Raw genomic sequence first — 26,805 nt, forward strand, 5'->3', positions numbered from 1 at the left:
CAATTAACATATGTTTCGCTCTCATGTAGAAATTAAGGTGTGTTTCTTTCAGTGGTTTATTCGTTATCTCTCTTTCACATGTCCTTACAAATCTTTTTACAAAGTTTAAAAACAAACAATTGAAACTCCAAGTTGGAATGTCAACAATGTAAGGAAAAGCGTTCTGCAACGAGCTGTCGGAGATGATGGTCATGTGTGCGTGAGGTGTACTTGCTTGTGTTAATGGATGTGTGTGTTTTTTTCTGACGAAGGCTATGACCGAAAGCTAATGTGTACGTGTCTTTTAATTGTGCCTGTCTGCACCCGAAATTGTCATCTTTACGTAGGTGGCAATCTACACTATGTTATCAAAAGTATCCGAACACGTGGCTGAAAATTACTTAAAACTTCGTGGCGCCCTCCATCGGTAATGCTGGAATTCAAAATGGTGTTAGCGCGCCCTTAGCCTTGATGCAAGCTTCCACTGTCGCAGGCATACGTTCAATCAGGTGCTGGAAGGTTTCTTCCGGAATGGCAGCCCATTCTTCACGGAGTGCTGCGCTGAGGAGAGGTATCGATGTCGTTCGGTGAGGCCTGACACGAAGTTGGCGTTCCAAAACATCCCAAATGTGTTCTAAAGCATTCAGGTAAGGGCTCTGTGCTGGCCGGTCAATTACAGGAACGTTATTGTCGTGTAACCACTCAGTCACAGGAAGTGTATTATGAACAAGTGCTCGATCGTGTTGAAAGATGCAATCGCCATCCCCGAATTGCTCTTCAACAGTGGGAAGCAAGAAGATGCTTAAAACATCAATGTAGGCCTATGTTGAGATGGTGCCACGCAAAACAACAAGGGGTGCAAGCCTCCTCCATGAAAAACACGACCACACCATAACACCACCGCCTCCTAATTTTATTCTTGGCACTACACACTCTAGCAGATGACGTTCACCGAGCATTCGCCATACCCACATCCTGTCATCGGATCGCCACATTGCACCGTGATTCGCCATTCCACACAACGTTTTTCCGCTGTTCAATAGTCCAATGTTCACGCCCATATACCAAGCGAGGCGTCGTTTGACATTTATCGACCTGATGTGTGGCTTATGAGCAGCCGCTCGACCATGAAATCCAAGTTTTCTCACCTCTCGCCTAACTTTCATAGTACTCGCAGTGGATTCTGATGCAGTCTGGAATTCCTGTGTGATGGTCTGAATAGATGTCTGCCTATCACACATTACGACCCTCTTCAACTGTCGGCGGTCTCTGTCAGTCAACAGACGAGATCGGCCTGTGCGCTTTTGTGCTGTACGTGACCCTTCACGTTTCTACTTCACTATCACATCGGAAGCAGTGGACCTAGGGATGTTTAGGAGTGCGGAAATCTCGCGTACATACGAATGACCCAAGTGACACCCAATCACCTGACCATTTCGAAGTCCGTGAGTTAGGCGGAGCGCCCCACTCTGCTCTCGCAATGTCTAATGACTACTGAGGTCGCTGATATGGAGTACCTGGCAGTATGTGGCAACACAATGCACCTAATGTCAAAAACGTATGTTTTTGGGGGGTCCGGATACTTTTGAGTGTATGTTCTCCTTACAGTCCTGATTTTACGCGATGTTTCGTTGTCATACTATCACTCGTTTTTCATGGGAGCCCTCTCACATACGATCATTCGATTTTCGTGGGGGCCCCCTCGAGTAACGAAAGTTAACCATAACCATCCTGTGTCTTCCAAAAGCCTGCCAGCCTAGACTGATGCGTCGAACCGTTTCCGATCTTTTATCCACTGTCATATTCACTAGCTGGCCAAGATAGATGTATTCTCTGACAATATCCAGTACTGTGCTTCTGAGGTGTACGTTTCCTATCTTTCTCCATTTATTTGACGTAATTTTTATCTTGGAGATGGTTAAGCTTCAGTCCCACTGTCTGACATTCCTAAGCGAGATCTGATAATAATGTCTGTAGCTCTTCAAAATGATTTGCTAATACTGAAATGTCATATGCAAATCTCAGGTTGTTTAGTCTCTTCCCGGTGACTCCAACTACTATATTTTGCAGGTAAATTAAGAGATGTTCCATTACATAACAGATAAATCTACGTCAATTAATTTATCCCTTGCAAATACGGTACATCGGTTACGAAAAATACACTCCTGGAAATGGAAAAAAGAACACATTGACACCGGTGTGTCAGAATCACCATACTTGTTCCGGACACTACGAGAGGGCTGTACAAGCAATGATCACACGCACGGCACAGCGGACACACCAGGAACCGCGGTGTTGGCCGTCGAATGGCGCTAGCTGCGCAGCATTTGTGCACCGCCGCCGTCAGTGTCAGCCAGTTTGCCGTGGCATGCGGAGCTCCATTGCAGTCTTTAACACTGGTAGCATGCCGCGACAGCGTGGACGTGAACCGTATGTGCAGTTGACGGACTTTGAGCGAGGGCGTATAGTGGGCATGCGGGAGGCCGGGTGGACGTACCGCCGAATTGCTCAACACGTGGGGCGTGAGGTCTCCACAGTACATCGATGTTGTCGCCAGTGGTCGGCGGAAGGTGCACGTGCCCGTCGACCTGGAACCGGACCGCAGCGACGCACGGATGCACGGCAAGACCGTAGGATCCTACGCAGTGCCGTAGGGGACCGCACCGCCACTTCCCAGCAAATTAGGGACACTGTTGCTGCTCCTGGGGTATCGGCGAGGACCATTCGCAACCGTCTCCATGAAGCTGGGCTACGGTCCCGCACACCGTTAGGCCGTCTTCCGCTCACGCCCCAACATCGTGCAGCCCGCCTCCAGTGGTGTCGCGACAGGCGTGAATGGAGGGACGAATGGAGACGTGTCGTCTTCAGCGATGAGAGTCGCTTCTGCCTTGGTGCCAATGATGGTCGTATGCGTGTTTGGCGCCGTGCAGGTGAGCGCCACAATCAGGACTGCATACGACCGAGGCACACAGGGCCAACACCCGGCATCATGGTGTGGAGAGCGATCTCCTACACTGGCCGTACACCACTGGTGATCGTCGAGGGTACACCGAATAGTGCACGGTACATCCAAACCGTCATCGAACCCATCGTTCTACCATTCCTAGACCGGCAAGGGAACTTGCTGTTCCAACAGGACAATGCACGTCCGCATGTATCCCGTGCCACCCAACGTGCTCTAGAAGGTGTAAGTCAACTACCTGGCCAGCAAGATCTCCGGATCTGTCCCCCATTGAGCATGTTTGGGACTGGATGAAGCGTCGTCTCTCGCGGTCTGCACGTCCAGCACGAACGCTGGTCCAACTGAGGCGCCAGGTGGAAATGGCATGGCAAGCCGTTCCACAGGACTACATCCAGCATCTCTACGATCGTCTCCATGGGAGAATAGCAGCCTGCATTGCTGCGAAAGGTGGATATACACTGTACTAGTGCCGACATTGTGCATGCTCTGTTGCCTGTGTCTATGTGCCTGTGGTTCTGTCAGTGTGATCATGTGATGTATCTGACCCCAGGAATGTGTCAATAAAGTTTCCCCTTCCTGGGACAATGAATTCACGGTGTTCTTATTTCAATTTCCAGGAGTGTACAAGGAGAGGTAGAGGGTGGTGACACGCAACTCTTTCGGTCGTACAAACCCTTTGCATTTTAGAAGCACCGTCACTTGTTAAATAACTTTTGTGTGAGTAGCAAGCACGCTACGGCGCAGGGCCAAACAGACGTGTCTACAATTAGTTAACCTTGCTATCTTGACAGTGCAAGGCCTATTTTGAGACCGGATGATCATTAAATCGATCGTAGGATTACAAGCGATCAAATATGTCTTAATAAAAGACTATCATTTCAGTCATGCTACACGAAAGTATGCGCTAAAGTCGACAGCTACTATGTTCCTACGCTAAGGAAATCTGCTAGCGGCAGAAGTATGTCCACTACCTTAACAAAAAGGAAAGCAACGTAAATGGGTCGTGCCATCATTACGTGAAACCTCCGCAGTGGCATACAAAGAAAGCTCGAACACAAAGAGAGAGCTCTGAGTCCATTTACACGCCAGTGCAATCGGTGTCTGCGGTATCAGCGCCAGTTTTGGTAACGGAAGCTAATGGAAACGGCCCTTTGTGAGCCGCGGCCGCTCGCATCACAGAAACGTTAGCGAATTTGAATAACACATGTCGGCCTAAAAATCCCAAAAGGATTTTGTAATGGCTACACGCAATTCGACGTTCACAGAGCTGAAAATACAAGTTCGAACAGTTTCTGTTTCATCAAAATGATTACAATCAGCTTTTGCATATTTTGTCCTCCGCTAATTTTTACAGCCTTTTCCTTCTTAATTTTGCCAGAATTTCAGTCCATGCCTGCAGCACGAATAGTTTAGCGTTGATGGTGGAAAAATTACCGATGGCCTTTATGGGGAAGAACAGCTCCTTCTAAAAAAAGTAAATAGGAATGGATGGACAAAATATGGGAATTGGGAATAACCATCCGAATTACAGAAGGAAAAACAACTTGCAGTATGGAAAGAACATTTATATTTCTTTAAAAATACGAGGTGGTGCCAATTATCAGTCCCATGAACAGGAATTTAGTTTCTTAGCCAAATTTCAAATCTAGTGTCACTTTGTCCTCTCACAACGAGCGTGAGACAAATCGCTATCTTTGTGTTAACAAATTAACTTTGCGTGAGATAATAATAAAACATAGAGAGAGCAAATGAGGCAAAATATGGGCTTGTACAACATGACTACCCTATTTTCGCCATCGATTAGTAATCATCGAGTATTGAAAGTATGCAACTTACATAATCAAAGCTTAAAAAGAATTATGCAATCTAACTGGTGTGGAATGTTTTATTATCAGAGGTTATGGGACTTGAGAGTTTAAGGCACACTGTAAAACATCATGTTCCATGGGTTCTTCATAGTTCATTTTCATTCATGGAAGCCGACCAACTAAGCCTGTGTGGGTACTATGAGATTTTTATGTTAGTTATTTCTAAGGAATGGAATTTTATACCAAAATAATTATTTAAATATTTATGCTGAAAACACTTTAAAATGTATTCATAAAAGATATAAAACCTTTTTCATTCCTTTAATACTAAGAAAAATTGTTTTTAATATCAGTTTTATTCACTGAACGGATACGTTAGGAAAATACCTCCATAACACAAATTAGAAAAGCCACTATTTTTACATTATCGTCTTACAGAAAATTTTTGTAATCCTACTGGGTTCGTCTTCCCTTGTGTTTTATTTCTTAATCACTACATGTTTCACGTGTTCTCATGGAAGTTGCCAATTTTAATGTTGTAATATATTGTCGTAGAGGAAAAACTTCTGCTTGTCTCTCAGGAGCTTAAGCCTATTCCATTAAAGCAAGTTATTTGCTTCTCTGTTAGATGCAACTTTCAAGGAGATATAGAAGCCTTTCTTTAATATCACAAATATATTCATCTGATATACATATATTGTACTTCTCGTTCCTCACAAACTGATTCTGTGACAGAATCAAAGACAGCTACGTTAAACACATGGAATGACAAAAATTGGATCTGGACTGTCAGCATCGAAGTAAATGCTGTGGCAAAATGAGAAGAGGTATCCGAAAGAATGGTTCAAATGGCTCTGAGCACTATGGGACTTAACTTCTGAGGTCATCAGTCCCCTATAAATTAGAACTACTTAAACCTAACTAACCTAAGGACATCACACACATCCATGCCCGAGGCAGGATTCGAACCTGCGACCGTAGCGATCGCGCGCTTACAGACTGAAGCGCCTAGAACCACTCGGCCACTCCGGCCGGCAAATACGAAATACTAGTGTCTGCTTCCATATTTTCATTTTTCGTGAATTTGTGCCTAGCATTGTGTTAGCGTCTGGTTGCGTTCAAAAGTTGAAGCCCGTGAAAATGTTTATTACCGCCAGTTTTTCAAATGGCTGAAAATTAAGAATTTTGCCTTCTTTTGGTGTTCTCTCCGATCACGGCCCTAGTTAAAACAGTTTTATTTTTGCGAATAAAAACGTCTTTATTGCTTAAATTATATTCATTTACTGCCATTATAAGGTCAAATCTTAAAACTCGTACAACAAATTTCACTATCAGTTATACTAGAGCCATTACCTATGCCTATTTTCGCACATTTTGCAATAAATATTTTGTAACTTGCAGATACAGGTTGAAGTATGCCGTATTTTCCCACGGTTTACATACAGTGAATTGTTGACAATTTGTAACCCGCCCAGGAGGAAATGGGGTAGATATGCAGTGTATTGTGTATTAAACCGGGACCTAGAAACGACGGAGAGGCTTCGTCTCGACGTAGCCCTTAGTGGTTCGCAACTCCACAACAGGCCACAGCAGTCCACCCACCCCAGCACCGCCCCACACTGAACCCAGAGTATTGTGCGGTTCGGCCCCCAGTGGACTCTCCCGGGAACGTCTCATACCAGACGAGTGTAACCTCAAATGTCTGCATGGTAGAGTAATTATGGTGTACGCCTACGTGGAGACAGTGTCTGCGCAGCATTCGCCGACATAGTGTAACTGAGGCGGAATAAGGGGAACCAGCCCGCATTCGCCGAGGCAGATGGAAATCCGCTGGGCGGATTCGTGCCGGGGACCGGTACGCCTTCCCGCTCGGGAAGCACCAGCTAGCCGGGCGGGCTGTATATGCAGTACTAATAAAAGCTAGCCTTTAGCTCTCGAGACTGTACCACACTCCCTAGACACAGCAACGGGGCTGAATATTTAACGACCATATGCCTAAACCCACCTACTTGGTCCTTCTGGCGGCGGTCGATCTGCTGCTCTCTGCACTGCCTGCTATGATGTGTCCAGCAGGGAGAGAAGCCACTCACACCAACAATGCTAAGTTAATCTGGTAGAATTCACTGTGTTCTGTTAAACACTCGCAGAGGGTGGGGCTGCACTGTTCACAGTTAGCATTATTCCACAACGTACGTGATCAGTATTTGTATTCCCAGTACGTGTCCATTGTGACGTATAAGGTTGTTGTCTGAATGATGGCATCCACTGAAACAACACGGTGCATAGAACACAAAATAATCACTGTTCAACAAATTTTTTATCAGTCGACTTTTGGCACAGTTCTTCCAACACTACTAAACAGTTCAATAGCTTATAATACGAGCGTTCGCGTGACCGAATCGCGACGCGGATGCTCCATAAAATTTCGGGTACGATAGGCCTATACGAAAGAGAAAGTACCTGCGCTCGTGATATTCAGCCAGTCAAAACCATATGTGTTTCTTTCATTTAGAACTTGCAGTTAGGATCTACATCTACATCCATGCTGCGCAAGCCACCTGACGGTGTGTGTTACCTTGAGTACCTCTATCGGTTCTCCCTTCTATTCCAGTCTCGTGTTGTTCATGGAAAGAAAGATTGTCGGTATGCTTCTGTGTGGGCTCTAATCTCTCTGATTTTATCCTCATGGTCTCTTCGCGAGATATAAGTAGGAGGGAGCGATATACTGCTTCACTCCTCGGTGAAGGTATGTTCTCGAAACTTCAACAAAAGCCCGTACCGAGCCACTGAACGTCTCTCCTGCAGAGTCTTCCACTGGAGTTTATCTATCATCTCCGTATCGCTTTCGCGATTACTCAATGTTGCTGTAACGAAACGCGCTCCTCTCCGTTGGATCTTCTCTATCTCCTCTATCGACCCTATCTGGTTCGGATCCCACACCGGTGAGCAGTATCCAAGCAGTGGGCGAACAAATGTACTGTAACCTACTTCCTTTGTTTTCGGACTGCATTTCCTTAGGATTCTTCCAATGAATCTCAGTCTGGAATCTGCTTTACCGACGATTAATTTTATATGTTCATTCCATTTTAAATCACTCCTAATGCCTACGCCCAAACAATTTATGGAATTAACTGCTTCCAGTTGCTGACCTGCTATATTGTAGCTAAATGATAAAGGATCTTTCTTTCTGTGTATTCGTAGCACGTTACATTTGTCTACGTTGAGATTCAGTTGCCATTCCCTGCACCATGCGTCAATTCGTTGCAGATCCTCCTGCATTTCGGTACAATTTTCCATTGTTACAACCTCTCAATATAGTACAGCATCATCCGCAAAAAGCCTCAGTGAACTTCTACATCTACAATTTCTGCATCTACAGCCATACTCCGCAAGCCACCTGACGGTGTGTGGCGGAGGACTTCCGATGTTATCCATAAGGTCATTTATACATATTGTGAATAGCAACGGTCCTACGACACTCCCCTGCGGCACACCTGAAATCACTCTTACTTCATACTAGTCCACATTATTTTTCTGCAACCGCCGCGACGCGGTTGATTGTTGTTCTCCCGACACAACGCACGAAACCAAGAAACATCACCTTTTGGATAAACATTGATACGGCATCGTGAACACTGAAATTAAACGCAAAACTTCTATGGCAAACATGTTCAATTACTTCACTATAACTTGTAAGATACGCGCTCCAACCACAGCATCAACACAGCACTCCGCCCACGTTCCACGAAAGCTACGCCACGACTTCCCACTGTTGCTCTGCTCTCGGCAGAGGGGCAACTATCGATAGTCAACGATGGAGTTCTTTGCTTAAAAATTCAAACCTTAATATTTAAGAAGACTCTTGGAATTCAGGGGCAGGATTAACACTGTTTATTAGCAATCAGCTTACCTCCTACACTGAAGGCTAGTCCTAAACATTAGGTAAAGCAAAGGAGCCAATTGTTTGCACGATAGAAGGCAGTGGCTGAATACACGACGCTGACCGCTGACAGAAGTAGCGAACACTGGCAGCACGTTAAGTTCAAAATGGTTCAAATGGCTCTAAGCACTATGGGACTTTATATCTGAGTCCCCTAGAACTTAGAACTACTTAAACCTAACTAACCTAAGGACTTCACACACATCCATGCCCGAGGCAGGATTCGAACCTGCGACCGTAGCAGCAGCGCAGTTCCGGACTAAAGCGCCTAGAACCGCTCGGCCACAGGGGCCGGCAGCAGCACGTTAAGTACAAACTTGAGAGCAGCACTCCAAGTGAGAAAAGCAGACATGACGGAGGTTACCGAACCTGGCCCCGAACGACAGGGAGCCGGCACCACAACGATCTGACGGAGAACACTCCCCTGAATACAAAAACATGGGTCTAAGGCACTGCAGTCATGGACTGTGCGGCTGGTCCCGGCGGAGGTTCGAGTCCTCCCTCGGGTATGGGTGTTTGTGTTTGTCCTTAATATACTTTAGGTTAAGTAGTGTGTTAGCTTAGGGACTGATGACCATGGCAGTTAAGTCCAATAAGATTTGACACACATTTGAACAAAAACATGGGTTTTTAAAGAACCGTTGCGGCGCACTATTTCTCCCTTCCTATATAAGGCCTACCTATCCATCGGCACTTAACAAGCTTCGATCAATCTGACGAGTCGCTCTGTGCCTCCAGGGCGCCTCTGGCCAACCATATTTAGATTCATCCCCTTCTGCTACTTAGTATACCCGAGGTTGGAAGGCTTCTGGACTTTAATTAACAAACTCCAAGTTTGGTAGCAACAGCTTTCAGCTGAAAGCTAAACATCACTGCCATTCTTATTACGGCCAACAAACAACAGTCACTTGACTCCACCCTCAGTCCTTTTGTGAGTGGGGGCTATTGTAGCAGCAATCTAATCTGTGAAGACCCATTGACGTTTCAGTTATCAGGAGCAAGTATCAAGCTTGTTGAATATGATAAGACGTGTCATCTTCTACTGTGACGCTTTACAGCAGCGTCTGGAATGTGAATGGAGTCACCAGTTAATTCTCTGAAGTGAAACTTCTCCCCTGGGACAGTTGCCCAGAGCGTCTGCAATTTGCACGGCTCTAGTGTTACTATTTAGTTCCGCTAACATAAACAGTACCACTTTTGCCCGCTCTCTGCACTGTCTCTGATCTCGTATCTTGGAGTGCCCTAGATGGCTCCCAACAGCCTTAAGGGTAACAACGTACAAGTCATCGTGTCGTTCAATATGCATCAATTAATTTCGGATTATTCACACATAGACTACTGAAACAATAAAATCAAAAATGCTAAACGAAAAAGCTATGCTCGAAGTCCGAAAGTGCTGTCATTCTCAAACACTGGATAAGTACAGCCTGGGTAATTTGTATGCCGTTAGTTATGGTGCCTCAAGACAAGTAGGCCTACACAGTTTCTAACTTACTTACTGCGTTAAACCTTTAAAGTGCGTTAATACCTCTTAATGAGTAGATTATGGCAGCAGGTTTTTACATTCGGTCAATAATTATTCGAAATACTCAAAATCGAAGTTTTGTCTCCCCTGAAATCCTCTGGATAGGCAACCTGTAATTGCTGCTGAATGACGGGTTTAGCCGTTTAGAAATACACTCCTGGAAATGGAAAAAAGAACACATTGACACCGGTGTGTCAGACCCACCATACTTGCTCCGGACACTGCGAGAGGGCTGTACAAGCAATGATCACACGCACGGCACAGCGGACACACCAGGAACCGCGGTGTTGGCCGTCGAATGGCGCTAGCTGCGCAGCATTTGTGCACCGCCGCCGTCAGTGTCAGCCAGTTTGCCGTGGCATACGGATCTCCATCGCAGTCTTTAACACTGGTAGCATGCCGTGACAGCGTGGACGTGAACCGTATGTGCAGTTGACGGACTTTGAGCGAGGGCGTATAGTGGGCATGCGGGAGGCCGGGTGGACGTACCGCCGAATTGCTCAACACGTGGGGCGTGAGGTCTCCACAGTACATCGATGTTGTCGCCAGTGGTCGGCGGAAGGTGCACGTGCCCGTCGACCTGGGACCGGACCGCAGCGACGCACGGATGCAAGCCAAGACCGTAGGATCCTACGCAGTGCCGTAGGGGACCGCACCGCCACTTCCCAGCAAATCAGGGACACTGTTGCTCCTGGGGTATCGGCGAGGACCATTCGCAACCGTCTCCATGAAGCTGGGCTACGGTCCCGCACACCGTTAGGCCGTCTTCCGCTCACGCCCCAACATCGTGCAGCCCGCCTCCAGTGGTGTCGCGACAGGCGTGAATGGAGGGACGAATGGAGACGTGTCGTCTTCAGCGATGAGAGTCGCTTCTGCCTTGGTCCCAATGATGGTCGTATGCGTGTTTGGCGCCGTGCAGGTGAGCGCCACAATCAGGACTGTATACGACCGAGGCACACAGGGCCAACACCCGGCATCATGGTGTGGGGAGCGATCTCCTACACTGGCCGTACACCACTGGTGATCGTCGAGGGGACACTGAATAGTGCACGGTACATCCAAACCGTCATCGAACCCATCGTTCTACCATTCCTAGACCGGCAAGGGAACTTGCTGTTCCAACAGGACAATGCACGTCCGCATGTATCCCGTGCCACCCAACGTGCTCTAGAAGGTGTAAGTCAACTACCCTAGCCAGCAAGATCTCCGGATCTGTCCCCCATTGAGCATGTTTGGGACTGGATAAAGCGTCGTCTCACGCGGTCTGCACGTCCAGCACGAACGCTGGTCCAACTGAGGCGCCAGGTGGAAATGGCGTGGCAAGCCGTTCCACAGGACTACATCCAGCATCTCTACGATCGTCTCCATGGGAGAATAGCAGCCTGCATTGCTGCGAAAGGTGGATATACACTGTACTAGTGCCGACATTGTGCATGCTCTGTTGCCTGTGTCTATGTGCCTGTGGTTCTGTCAGTGTGATCATGTGATGTATCTGACCCCAGGAATGTGTCAATAAAGTTTCCCCTTCCTGGGACAATGAATTCACGGTGTTCTTATTTCAATTTCCAGGAGTGTATATGAGAAGATTGTAGCGTTTTTGTTTTGCGTGTTGGTATTCCGGTCGCTATGGGTTTATTTACCGATTGTCATTTGTTATTTGTAGTTCACTTTTGATATTTGGGTTTACGTATCGCCATTTTGTCATTTGGAGATAGTACATGGAACTGTGGACGCTAGAAATCGAGTGGCAAGTGGAGAAATAGGAACATTTCTGACATATTCTTCTGTTTTGAGTTCAGCAGAGTGACAGCAGGGGGGGGGCAGCGAGCAACATTTGCGCTACGTATAGGGATAATGTCATTGGACAGAGCATGGCACGAAAAAGATTTTCTCTTTTTAAGGAGGATCGCTTCGACATTAGTGACTCTCCACGTTCAGGATGACCTTCGGGGTTTGATGTAGATCGCTTAAGCTTATTAATTCACAATGGTCCACGGCAGTGTACTCGATAACTCAAATGGCTCTAAGCACTATGGGACTTATCATCTGAGGTCATCAGTCCCCTAGACTTAGAACTAGTTAAACCTAACTAATCTAAGGACATCACACACATCCATGCCCGAGGCAGGATTCGCACCTGCGACCGTAGCAGCAGCACAGTTCCGGACTGAAGCGCCTAGAACCACTCGGCCACAGTGGCCGGCTACTCGATAACTGGCAGATTTGATGAACTGTGATCATTCTTCCATCTTGTGACGTTTGCATGCAGTGGGAAACTTTCAAAACTCGGGTGCATGGATACCGCATGCTCTCAGCCAAACTCACAAAGAACATCGGTTGGCCAAATGTGCATCTCTGCTTGCTCGTCATCAACTGCCTCTTCAACAACACCAAAACTCGTATGCTGTAACGTTGCAGGTAACGAGAAATGGTGTATTTATACTAACATAAGCGAAAGAAAGAAACGGTTGAGCCCAAACAAAGCAGCAACTCCCCATACAAAGACCCGAACGTCTTCACAAAAGATAATATGAACCTGGTGGAACAGCGACGGTTTCGTGTTGTGCGAATTGCTTCCCCGAGATTTAACCATTTATTGTCAACAACTGAGACGTCTTGCGGAAGCAGTCAAGGAACAACAACCAGGAAGACTGCGTGAAGTGGTGCAACTGTGTGGAAACGCCCTCCCACATTCTGCTAGATTAATAAAAAACACTACACAGAAGTTGAGTTGAGAAGTCATTCCGCATCCCCCTCATTTACCTGATCTTATGCTCTCGGATTTTCATCTTTTCCGCTCTCTGTCGAACAACCTTCGAGGAACTTCCTTTCCGGACGAAAATGAGCTGTGAACATTGCTCGGCAACTTATTCGCCTCAAAACTACATGATTTCTACAGTCGAGGAATCGAAAAGTTACACCAACGTTGAAAGACTGTCGTAAACAGTGAAGGAGAATATATTACTGATGCCTAAAGCCTCTGTTACGTACCACTGTTGTGTTTATTAAACTATGCAAAACACGCTACGAACTTGTGCACAAATCTAACAGATGTTAAGTTAGAGAGTATTATAATTAAAGCATTTATTACAAGTTTACCTTATGCACTGGCCCTCTCTGATTAAAAAAAATTTCTCAAATAAATGGGCTTTGAAGAATAGAAGATTTCCGAGCATTTTTAAGTACGAAACATTTGTAAGTTACTGACGAATTCATCGGAAACTCAGCACATAGGGTAACTAATATGAAATATAATAAAATCGCTGATTCGAATCTCACTAGTACTATTTGTTTTACTTTATTGAATTTCATATTTATTAAGAATTCAAAATGTTAATTTACAAATATGGGATCACAATTTTTACTAAAAACTATTTACTCTTATTTTTAATTATTATTTGCACTAAAATGACAGCTTCAAAATAAACTAAAATTTGCTACAAAAATCTGAAACATCAAATATAAAATAAAATACTTTTTCTACTGATTGGACATAGTAGCTATTTATATAACTTTTTCTTTTCACAATAAGACTTTTCGTATGCCTATCAAATTTTATTTGGTTTTCATGTGATTGTTAGTTAAAAAAGGAATTACACTACTGGCCATTAAAGTTGCTACACCAAGAAGAAATGCAGATGGTAAAAGGGTATTCATTGGACAAATATATTATACTAGAACTGACATGTGATTACATTTTCAGGCAATTTGGGTGCATAGATCCTGAGAAATCAGTACCCAGAGCAACCACCTCTGGCCGTAATAACGGTCTTGATACGCCTGGGCATTCAGTCAAACAAAGCTTGGATGGCGTGTACAGGTACAGTTGCCCATGCAGCTCCAACACGATATCACAGCTCATCAAGAGTAGTGACTGGCGTTGAGTACACCATCGCAGGCGCTCCTGTCTGTGATGAAGCGTCAAGGGTAACCGCAGCCATGGTCTCCGAGCTGATAGTCCATGCTGCTGCAAACGTCGTCGAACTGTTCGTGCAGATGGTTGTTGTCTTGCAAACGTCCCCATCTGTTGACTCAGGGATCGAGACATGGCTGCACGATCCGTTACAACCATGCGGATAAGATGCCTGTCATCTCGACTGCTAGTGATACGAGGCCGTTGGGATCTAGAACGGCGTTCCGTATTACCCTCCTGAACCCACCGATTCCATATTCTGCTAACAGTCATTGGATCTCGACCAACGTGAGCAGCAATGTCGCGATACGAAAAACCGCAATCGCGATAGGCTACAATCCGACCATTATCAAAGTCTCAAACGTGATGAAACGCCTTTCTCCTCCTTACACGAGGCATCACAACAACGTTTCACCAGGCAACGCCGGTCAACTGCTGTATGTGTATGAGAAATCGGTTGGAAACTTTCCTCATGTCAGCACGTTGTAGGTGTCGCCACCGGCGCCAACCTTGTGTGAATGCTCTGAAAAGCTAATCATTTACATATCACAGCATCTTCTTCCTGTCGGTTAAATTTCGCGTCTGTAGCACGTTATCTTCGTGGTGTAGCAATTTTAATGGCCAGTAGTGTATTATTAAAAACTTATGACTCAGTATTTGTTAGCAATTAACTTAGTATGTATTTTTCCAGTTTCTGCTGCACACTAATTTAATTAGCTCGTTGTTTACGTACAACAATTCTATTTTCGGCTATTATGCTATTTTCAAGTGATCGTTTTAGATATTAGAATATAGCGTCCTGGAGTGTTTTGCTAAGAGTTTGCATCAGATTTTGCTCCCTTGGTGTTTGTTACAACTTTATGTAGGGTGCTTGCTTTTTATTTGCTCCTACGTTCATCTGACAGGACACTTACCTGGATAGCTGCACCACTTAGCGCGCCACTTCCAGGATCCAGGCATGTGCTGACCCAGAAAGAATCCACGTGACAGACTAACAACAAGGGTCAGTGTGTCGGTCAACCAGGATGTGGATTTTAGATGGTTTCCCACATATCACTGGGTGAATACCAGGCAGTTACACAATCCTCAAACATTTAGCAAATGTTCACACACTTTCACATACACTCCTGGAAATTGAAATAAGAACACCGTGAATTCATTGTCCCAGGAAGGGGAAACTTTATTGACACATTCCTGGGGTCAGATACATCACATGATCACACTGACAGAACCACAGGCACATAGACACAGGCAACAGAGCATGCACAATGTCGGCACTAGTACAGTGTATATCCACCTTTCGCAGCAATGCAGGCTGCTATTCTCCCATGGAGACGATCGTAGAGATGCTGGATGTAGTCCTGTGGAACGGCTTGCCATGCCATTTCCACCTGGCGCCTCAGTTGGACCAGCGTTCGTGCTGGACGTGCAGACCGCGTGAGACGCTTCATCCAGTCCCAAACATGCTCAATGGGGGACAGATCCGGAGATATTGCTGGCCAGGGTAGTTGACTTACACTTTCTAGAGCACGTTGGGTGGCACGGGATACATGCGGACGTGCATTGTCCTGTTGGAACAGCAAGTTCCCTTGCCGGTCTAGGAATGGTAGAACGATGGGTTCGATGACGGTTTGGATGTACCGTGCACTATTCAGTGTCCCCTCGACGATCACCAGTGGTGTACGGCCAGTGTAGGACATCGCTCCCCACACCATGATGCCGGGTGTTGGCCCTGTGTGCCTCGGTCGTATGCAGTCCTGATTGTGGCGCTCACCTGCACGGCGCCAAACACGCATACGACCATCATTGTCACCAAGGCAGAAGCGACTCTCATCGCTGAAGACGACATGTCTCCATTCGTCCCTCCATTCACGCCTGTCGCGACACCACTGGAGGCGGGCTGCACGATGTTGGGGCGTGAGCGGAAGACGGCCTAACGGTGTGCGGGACCGTAGCCCAGCTTCATGGAGACGGTTGCGAATGGTCCTCGCCGATACCCCAGGAGCAACAGTGTCCCTAATTTGCTGGGAAGTGGCGGTGCGGTCCCCTACGGCACTGCGTAGGATCCTACGGTCTTGGCGTGCATCCGTGCGTCGCTGCGGTCCGGTCTCAGGTCGACGGGTACGTGCACCTTCCGCCGACCACTGGCGCCAACATCGATGTACTGTGGAGACCTCACGCCCCACGTGTTGAGCAATTCGGCGGTACGTCCACCCGGCCTCCCGCGTGCCCACTATACGCCCTCGCTCAAAGTCCGTCAACTGCACATACGGTTCACGTCCACGCCGTCGCGGCATGCTACCAGTGTTAAAGACTGCGATGGAGCTCCGTATGCCACGGCAAACTGGCTGACACTGACGGCGGCAGTGCACAAATGCTGCGCAGCTAGCGCCATTCGACGGCCAACACCGCGGTTCCTGGTGTGTCCGCTGTGCCGTGCGTGTGATCATTGCCTGTACAGCCCTCTCGCAGTGTCCGGAGCAAGTATGGTGGGTCTGACACACCGGTGTCAATGTGTTCTTTTTTCCATTTCCAGGAGTGTAGATACCTTACATTGAGACATTTGGGACATACATATTCCGTCCAGTGGCAGTAGCAAGGTTGTAACAGAAAAGCCATCCCTCCACCCCTTAAATCAGCCATGCCAAGTCAGTTCATAACCGTGCTGACCTCACTTATATGCTGGGGAAAGGCGAAAGACGAAAAAGAAGATCTACCCCATTAACGCATGTTTAGAATATACAGAGTGGTTCTGTTGCCCCTACCGATGGTTTGATGCAACCTACAGTGTCTTGAAACACGAAGTGCAAGCTTTTCATACTCTCTTGCTCCCTACGTGCACACCATTATTTCTATAAAAAACGAACAGGACATTTTTCTAGGGAGTTTAATGTAGTTAAATTTTGTACTAGGATTCGTTTCTGCTAGAGACCGTGGTTTTCGAATTATTCAAGAAAAACGTACAAAACTTACCTTCAAATGTATTTTTCGTAAATTGCTCGAAAGCCATGGCCTCCGTCGAAAAGGTGTAAAGCACAAAATTTAACTACATTAAGTTTCCTACAAAAATATCCTGCTCATTTTTTCTGTAGCACTAATACAGGGTGTATCAAAAAGGATCGTCCGATTTTTAAAAAAATCATAATTATTATGTTATTTGAGATACGTGCGTGAACAACATACTATTGGAAAGAGCAAACGCTCGAATTTTACTTGGTAGTGTGCGCCCACCTCAGTTCTAGGAAAAATGGTGACGGGACAAAAGAAAGCGTTTTGTGTCAGTAATAAAGCGCTGTCGGGCTGGGCTAGCACTTGGATGGATGACCATCGCCCGCATCTCGTGGTCGTGCGGTAGCGTTCTCGCTTCCCACGCCCGGGTTCCCGGGTTCGATTCCCGGCGGGGTCAGGGATTTTCTCTGCCTCGTGATGGCTGGGTGTTGTGTGATGTCCATAGGTTAGTTAGGTTTAAGTAGTTCTAAGTTCTAGGGGACTGATGACCATAGATGTTAAGTCCCATAGTGCTCAGAGCCATTTTTGGATGACCATCCGGTTTGCCGAGCGCTGTTGGCAAGCGGGGTGCACTCAGCCCTTATGAGGCAAACTGAGGAGCTATTTGATTCAGAAGTAGCGGCTCCGATCTCGGAAACCGACATAGGGTCTGCATCCAGTGACGCCTATGGGGGAGGATGACACGGCGGCCAGTCGGTGCCATTGGGCCTTCATGGCCTGTTAGGGAGGAGAGAGGGGGGAGGTCAGTAATAATTGTTCAGTGTGACTTTCGTACCAGGTATGGTGTGGATCCTCCTACAGCACAGAGCATTAGACGATAGCATGAATGATTCCGAGAAACAGGTTGTTTGTGTAAAGGCAAATGGCCGAGCCATCCCGAAGTGTCTGACACATAGCTTCACAAAGTGTCCGCAGAAATCCGTTCGCCGTGCAGCTCGATAGTTCAACATGCCCCCGATGTCCTTCTGGTGTGTGTTGCGTCGACGTTTACTCATGAAACCATGCAAAATTCAGCAACCCATGCTCTTCCTGAAGGTGACAAACAACAACGGGTGAAATTTTGTAATTTCCTTCTTGGCAAGATGGAGGATGACAGTTTTCTTCCATGCTTAGTATTTAGTGACGAGGCAATATTTCATTTAAATGGAAAGATGAACCGCCATAATGTGAGAATATGGGGTACAGAATAACCCATGAAGTTGTACAATATGAGAGGGACTCATTAAAATGTAATGTGTTTTGTGCAGTTTCACGGGAAAAGGTGTACGGTCCATTTTTCTTTGCTGAGAACACTGTTACAGGAAGCACATATCTCGATATACTTGAGAACTTTCTTTTCCACAGTCAGAGACTGATTCGAACGACTTCATTTACCAGCAGGATGGGGCCCCGCCACTTCGGCATCTGGAAGTGCTGGAAGTTTTAAATCAAAGGATCACTGAAAGATAAATCGGTCGCACTGGACTAAATGATTCAGCCTTACATTACTGGCCTCCAAGGTCACTGGACCTGAGAATTTGAAAATCCCTTGTGTGGTTTTAGAAATTGTTGTTGCTTGTGTAAAACCCATCGGTAGGGGTAGCTGAATTACCTTGTATATTATAAACGTATATTCGTCAATGCAGTGCATCTGCATGCATGTATTTACGGTACATATAGAATCCCCTTAATGAAAGCAAGACTTGAAAACGTTAAGGCATATGAGGATTCTGGGTATGCTAACCCCCCCCCTCCTCCTTTTTTTGGAGTGGGGGGGGGGGGGTGGTCACCAGTCTTCTGACTGGTTCGATGCGGCCCGCCACGAATTCCTCTCCTGTGCTAACCTCTTTATCTCAGAGTAGCACTTGCAACCTACGTCCTCAATTATTTGCTTGACGTATTCCAATCTCTGTCTTCCTCTACAGTTTTTGCCCTCTTCAGCTCCCTCTAGTACCATGGAAGTCATTCCCTCATGTCTTAGCAGATGTCCTATCATCCTGTCCCTTCTCCTTATCAGTGTTTTCCACATATTCCTTTCCTCTCCGATTCTGCGTAGAACCTCCTCATTCCTTACCTTATCAGTCCACCTAATTTTCAACATTCGTCTATAGCACCACATCTCAAATGCTTCGATTCTCTTCTGTTCCGGTTTTACCACGGTCCATGTTTCACTACCATACAATGCTGTACTCCAGACGTACATTCTCAGAAATTTCTTCCTCAAATCAAGGCCGATATTTGATATTAGTAGACTTCTCTTCGCCAGGAATGCCCTTTTTGCCATTGCTAGTTTGCTTTTGATCTCCTCCTTGCTCCATGCGGCACTCGTTATTTCACTTCCAAGGTAGCAGAATTCCTTAACTCCATCTACTTCGTGACCATCAATCCTAATATTAAGTTTCTCGCTGTTCTCATTTCTACTACTTCTCATTACCTTCATCTTTCTCCGATTTACTCTCAAACCATACTGTGTACTCATTAGACTGTTCATTCCGTTCAGCACATCATGTAATCCTTCTTCACTTTCACTGAAGATAGCAATGTCATCAGCGAATCGTATCACTGATATCCTTTCACCTTAAATTTTTATTCCACTCCTGAACCTTTCTTTTACTGCCATCATTGTTTCCTCGATGTACAGATTGAACAGTTGGGGCGAAAGACTACATCCTTGTCTTACACCCTTTTTAATACGAGCACTTCGTTCTTCCTCGTCCACTCTTATTATTCCCTCTTGGCTGCACCATTTAACATTGTCGAACGCATTTTCCAGGTCAACATATCCTAAGAACGTGTCTTGATTTTTCTTTAGTCTTGCTTCCACTATTAACCGCAACATCAGATTTGCCGCTCTCATGCCAAACTGATCGTCATCTAGCGCATCCTCAATTTTCTTATCCATTCTTCTGTATATTATTCTTGTCAGCAACTTGGATGCATGAGCTGTTAAGCTGACTGTGTGATAATTCTTGCACTTGTCAGCTCTTGCCGTCTTTGGAACTGTGTAGATGATGATTTTCCGAAAGTCAGACGGCATGTCGCCAGACTCATACATTCCACACACCAACGTGAATAGTTGTTTTGTTGCCACTTCCCACAACGATTTTAGAAATTCTGATGGAATGTTATCTATCCCTTCTGCCTTATTTGATCTTAAGTCCTACAAAGCTCTTTTAAATACTGAATCTAATACCGGCTCCCTTATCCTTTCTAAATCGACTACTGTTTCTTCTTCTATCACATCAGACAAATCTTCCCCCTCATAGAGGCTTTCAATGTATTCTCTCCACCTATACGCTCTCTCCTCTGCATTTAAGAGTGGAATTCCAGTTGCACTCTTAATGTTATCACTCTCGCTTTTAATGTGACCTAATGTTGTCCTACCGACAATCATTTCTTTTTCGATTTCTTCACATTTTTCATGCAGCCATTTCGTCGTAGCTTCCCTACACTTCCTGTTTATTTCATTCCCTAGCGACTTGTATGTCTGTTTTCCTGAGTCTCCCAGAACATTTATGTATTTCCTCCTTTCATCGACCAATTGAAGTATTTCTTCTGTTTCCCATGGTTTTTCACAGTTACCTCTTTGCACCTATGTTTTCCTTCCAAACTTCTGTTATCGCCCTTTTTAGGGATGTCCATTCCTCTTTAACTGTACTGCCTACTGAGCTATTCCCTGTTGCTGTATCTATAACCTTAAAGAACTTCGAGCGTATCTCGTCATTCCTTAGTACTTCCGTATTCCACTTCTTAGGGTATTGATTCTTCCTGACTAATGTCTTGAACTACTGCCTACTCTTCATCACTACTATATTGTGATCTGAGTCTATATCTGCTCCTGGGTACGCCTTACAATCCAGTATCTGATTTCGGAATCTCTGTCTGATCATGATGTAATCTAATTGAAATTTCCCTTATCACCCGGCCTTTTCCAAGTATACCTCCTCCTCTTGTGATTCCTGAACAGAGTATTCGCTATTAGTAGCTGAAGTTTATTACAGAACTCAATTAATATTTCTCCTTTCTCATTCCTTGTCCCAAGCCCACATTCTTCTGTAACCTTTTCTTCTACTCCTTCCCCTACAACTGCATTCCAGTCCCCCATAACTATTAGATTTTCATCTACCTTTACATACTGTGTTACCCTTTCAATATCCTCACACACTTTCTCTATCTCTTCGTCTTCAGCTTGCGACGTCGGCATGTATAGCTGAACTATCGTTGTTGGTATTGGTTCGCTGTCGATTCTGATAAGAACAACCTTATCACTGAACTGTTCACAGTAACACTGTCTCTGCCCAACCTTCCTATTCATAACGAATCCTACTCCCTTTATACCATTTTCTGCTGCTGTTGATATAACCCTATACTCATCTGACCAAAAATCCTTGTCTTCTTTCCACTTCACTTCACTGACCCCTACCATATCTAGATTGAGCGTTTGCACTTCCCTTTTCAGATTTTCTAGTTTCCCTACCACTTTCAAGCTTGCGACATTCCACACCCCGACTCGTAGAATGTTATTATTTCGTTGATTATTCAGTCTTTTTCTCATGGTAGCCTCCCACTTGGCAGTCCCCACCCGGAGATCCGAATGGGGGACTATTCCGGAATCTTTTGCTAAAGGAGAGATGCTTCCCTTAGTTGTATATTATGTGAGGAAATACACGTAACTATAAGTGACATAACGCATAAAAGTTTCTGATATGTAATACTGACCATTTATGTCACAGCATATTGTGGGGTCCAAGGGGCCTCCCTGATAATACACATTTGTCTTGCCAAAATTCGAGAGGAGTATGTTTATAACCAGATATATCTCTGCTGTATTTATCTTTTCAAGTATGTTTTCCGTCAAATGAGCATAGGTACAAATATCGAGTGAGAACCAAACATAAAGTTCTATGAAACTCTCACAAAACACTCGACGACGTTGTATGTGACATCTAAGACGATCACTTAAAACAGCATAACATCCGAAACGAGACTCGTCACGTGTTAACAACGAACTAAAAGATAAGTGTGCAGCAGGAACTGGAAAAAGACATACATCATTCATTGACTGTTGCGGTCCGATCAGAAAATAAACAAAGTTTGTTATTTAACATGTTCATCTGTTGGCAAATATGAAATTGTAAAAACTAAGAAGAATATAGGTACCTGCGAGATTCGAACCAGTGATTGCATAACTACAATCCGATCGCACCACGAACTGAACTTTCGATGAATTCGTTAAACAACTTACAAATATTTGAACTTAACAGAGATCGGAAATCTTACAGTGTTCAAAAACTATTTTTTCCAGTTTGCTTTTAGCATTGTCTCTTACTGTTTTAAGAAACTGAAGAGAGAGGATCGGAGAGGGCCACATCTTAAGGTCGCCCTGTCAGAGGTTTATTAACAATGACCATGTCAGTTGTGGAGCACTGTGAGAGCTGCGGCAGCGGTGCGCATTTCTGTAGTCCAGGATAGAGATGGGCAAATTTTCAAAAATATCGATATGTATTGTATCGATGTATGTAGGAGACTATGTATTATCGATACAAAAAATCGACATTTGGGTATATCAGAGGACATTTTCAAAATGAATTTCAAAAAACGTTAATCTAAGTCACAGAAACGATTTAAAAAAACATTAGCCAATAAAAGGTATACAATGTATTATAAATTCACTTATTTACAAAAAACTAATTAATGAAATCGATATATATATATATATATATATATATATATATATATATATATATATATATACAGAAATTTAAAAAAAAGAATCTAAGTCACAGAAATGAATAGATAGACGCTAACAGAACTTTCTGTTTAATATGTTGTCCTGTTAGTCTTCTTTTGTTATCTGCCACAACCAAGTCTACTTAGGATGCCACTCTTTCGGTCGCCGGCCGAGGTGGCCGAGCGGTTCTAGGCGTTACAGTCTGGAACCGCGCGACCGCTACGTTCGCAGGTTCGAATCCTGCCTCGGGCATGTATGTGTGTGATGTCCTTAGGTTAGTTAGGTTTAATTAGTTCTAAGTTCTGGGGGACTGGTGACCTCAGCAGTTAAGTCCCATAGTGCTCAGTGGCATTTGAGCCAACTCTTTCGGTCGAAACGGGAGAGGCTTGGCATATTAAGTATTTTTGAGCAATTTCCGACAAAAAGGGTGTGAAATGACGACTATGAACCCACAACTTCGCAGGATCACAGTTCCGTCCTACATTTGGTTAAGCGAGATATTGTTTTAGCTCGTTTGGCAGAGAATCAGAGCTAGGAATTTCTCGTGCGACTGAGCTTCCGGACAACAGTTTTCATGCCATAACCAAATTGGAGGCTGGTTAGAGTCTTCTTGTATTATATCTAAAGCTCTTTGTTCAGGTGACAATTGGCCCATTCGCTTACCGTTTTTTTTCAACTATTGGAACTGACACTGCAACGGGACTATCAGAGTGAATGAATATGAAGCGTAGATACGTTCATGTTCAAATCTGGTGCTCATTTGTACTACTGAATATGAAATTAAGCTAAGCCCATTGTAAGACATTTACTGCCAAATTTCAAAGATCGGTAGTAGTTGGATTGGGCAAGAAATTTGCTGATGAGAACTATAGTGCCTATGATTCAAGAAAAGACGAATGAAAATATCGCTTTCGATATTCTTTGTCGTATACCGATTAACGAATATATCGATAATTTATATATCGACGTATAGCGATATTACTTTGAAGGAAAACCGATGTTTTGATATAAAGATATTTTTTGCCGTCCCTAGTCCGGGAATGGAGGTGAGCCACTGCTCCAACGTGTCGTCCGGGCTGGACGGCGCGGTGCAGCGCCTGGTGGTGAACGGGCAGTCGCTGGAGAACCTGGGCGAGGACAGGCAGGGCGTGCTGCAGTGGCAGGGCCCGCCCTGCGGCAGCGCAGACCTCCCCAGCCCCTGTCTGCACGGCGGCGTCTGCCAGCCGCTGCTCAACGCCTACTCCTGCCGCTGCCCGCCGCACTTCGCCGGCGCCCACTGCCAGCACGCCAGTGAGTACCAACTACACTCCTGGAAACTGAAATAAGAACACCGTGAATTCATTGTCCCAGGAAGGGGAAACTTTATTGACACATTCCCGGGGTCAGATACATCACATGATCACACTGACAGAACCACAGGCACATAGACACAGGCAACAGAGCATGCACAATGTCGGCACTAGTACAGTGTATATCCACCTTTCGCAGCAATGCAGGCTGCTATTCTCCCATGGAGACGATCGTAGAGATGCTGGATATAGTCCTGTGGAACGGCTTGCCATGCCATTTCCACCTGGCGCCTCAGTTGGACCAGCGTTCGTGCTGGACGTGCAGACCGCGTGAGACGACGCTTCATCCAGTCCCAAACATGCTCAATGGGGGACAGATCCGGAGATCTTGCTGGCCAGGGTAGTTGACTTACACCTTCTAGAGCACGTTGGGTGGCACGGGATACATGCGGACGTGCATTGTCCTGTTGGAACAGCAAGTTCCCTTGCCGGTCTAGGAATGGTAGAACGATGGGTTCGATGACGGTTTGGATGTACCGTGCACTATTCAGTGTCCCCTCGACGATCACCAGTGGTGTACGGCCAGTGTAGGAGATCGCTCCCCACACCATGGTGCCGGGTGTTGGCCCTGTGTGCCTCGGTCGTATGCAGTCCTGATTGTGGCGCTCACCTGCACGGCGCCAAACACGCATACGACCATCATTGGCACCAAGGCAGAAGCGACTCTCATCGCTGAAGACGACACGTCTCCATTCGTCCCTCCATTCACGCCTGTCGCGACACCACTGGAGGCGGGCTGCACGATGTTGGGGCGTGAGCGGAAGACGGCCTAACGGTGTGCGGGACCGTAGCCCAGCTTCATGGAGACGGTTGCGAAAGGTCCTCGCCGATACCCCAGGAGCAACAGTGTCCCTAATTTGCTGGGAAGTGGCGGTGCGGTCCCCTACGGCACTGCGTAGGATCCTACGGTCTTGGCGTGCATCCGTGCGTCGCTGCGGTCCGGTCCCAGGTCGACGGGCACGTGCACCTTCCGCCGACCACTGGCGACAACATCGATGTACTGTGGAGACCTCACGCCCCACGTGTTGAGCAATTCGGCGGTACGTCCACCCGGCCTCCCGCATGCCCACTATACGCCCTCGCTCAAAGTCCGTCTACTGCACATACGGTTCACGTCCACGCTGTCGCGGCATGCTACCAGTGTTAAAGACTGCGATGGAGCTCCGTATGCCACGGCAAACTGGCTGACACTGACGGCGGCGGTGCACAAATGCTGCGCAGCTAGCGCCATTCGACGGCCAACACCGCGGTTCCTGGTGTGTCCGCTGTGCCGTGCCTGTCATCATTGCTTGTACAGCCCTCTCGCAGTGTCCGGAGCAAGTATGGTGGGTCTGACACACCGGTGTCAATGTGTTCTTTTTTCCATTTCCAGGAGTGTACATCCCTACCGACAGAAACGTATGAGACACGGCTCGAACCTGTTTCACTGATATTTTGGTCATCACCTCTTCAGTAGGTCTGACAGGGCTCTCCATTCCTATCCCTTGCCAGCTACCCTCTTCACTTTACCATACATTGTCTTATCAAAAGTATCTGGACACTTATCGGTGGACGTTAACATAGGGTGTGTCCACCACTTGCCTGTACGACGGCTTGAAATCCGCGGAGGACACTTACATGAGTTATCTGAATGTCTGTGGCCGAATGGCAGCCCATTCTTACTCAAGAGCCAAAACAGAGAAGGTAAACTGAGGTGAGAAAAGTCTACAATACTTCCTAATATTGTGTTGGATCTCCTTTTCCCAGCGCAGTGCAGCAACTCTACGTGGCATGGATTCAACGAGTCGTTGGAAATCCACTGCAGAAATACTGGGCCACGCTGCCTCTACAGTCTTCCATAATTGCTGGTGCAGGATTTTGTGCACGAACCGACTTCTCAGCTACGTTCCATAAATGTTTATGGGATTCATATCAGGCGATACTGATGACTAAATCATTTGCTCAAACTGTCCGGAATGTCCCTCAAACCAATCATAAGAAATTGTGGCTAGTGACATGGCACATTGTCATCCATAAAAATTCCATCGTTGTTTAGGAACATAAAGTCCACGATCGGCTAAAAATGGTCCCCAAGTAGAAGGACACAACCATTTCCAGTGAACTGTGGGTTCAGTTTGACCAGAGGACCCACTTCATTCCATTTAAAAACAGTCCACACTATTAAGGAGTCACCACCAGCTTGCATAGTGCCTCGTTGACAGTTTGGATACATGGCTTTGTAGCTTACCATCAGCTCTTACCAACTGAAATCGGGACTTGTCTGACCAGACCACAGTTTTCCAGTCACCTAGGGTCCAATAGACATGGTCACGAGCCCAGGAGAGGTGCTTGAAGTGATGTGCTCTCGATCATTAAGAGAAAGCCGTTGGCCACTGCGTTGTCTGTGGTGAGAGGTAATGCCTGAAATTTGCTATTCTCGGCATACTTTTGACACTGTGGATCTCGAAATACTAAATTCCCTAGCAATTTCCAAAATGGAATATCCCATGCACCCAGTTCTTTCTACCAATCCGTGTTCAAAGTCTATTAATTCCCGTCGTGCCGGCATAATCACGTCAGAAACCTTTCCACTTGAATCACCTGAGTACAAATGACAGCTCCACCAATGCA

The 26,805-nt window shown here is 45.9% G+C and overlaps 1 protein-coding gene across 1 annotated transcript in view; it reads left to right on the forward strand.

The window, feature by feature from the left end:
• Nucleotides 1-26,805, forward strand: part of LOC126160698 (agrin-like) — a 454,728-nt gene that overhangs the window by 356,083 nt on the left and 71,840 nt on the right. The window contains exon 21 of the mRNA XM_049916923.1: nt 23,880-24,136. Coding sequence (XP_049772880.1) covers nt 23,880-24,136 — 257 coding nt within the window. The remainder of the gene's footprint in view (nt 1-23,879; nt 24,137-26,805) is intronic.

The sequence above is a fragment of the Schistocerca cancellata genome, chromosome 2, assembly GCF_023864275.1.
Source record: "Schistocerca cancellata isolate TAMUIC-IGC-003103 chromosome 2, iqSchCanc2.1, whole genome shotgun sequence".
NCBI lineage: Eukaryota > Metazoa > Arthropoda > Insecta > Orthoptera > Acrididae > Schistocerca > Schistocerca cancellata.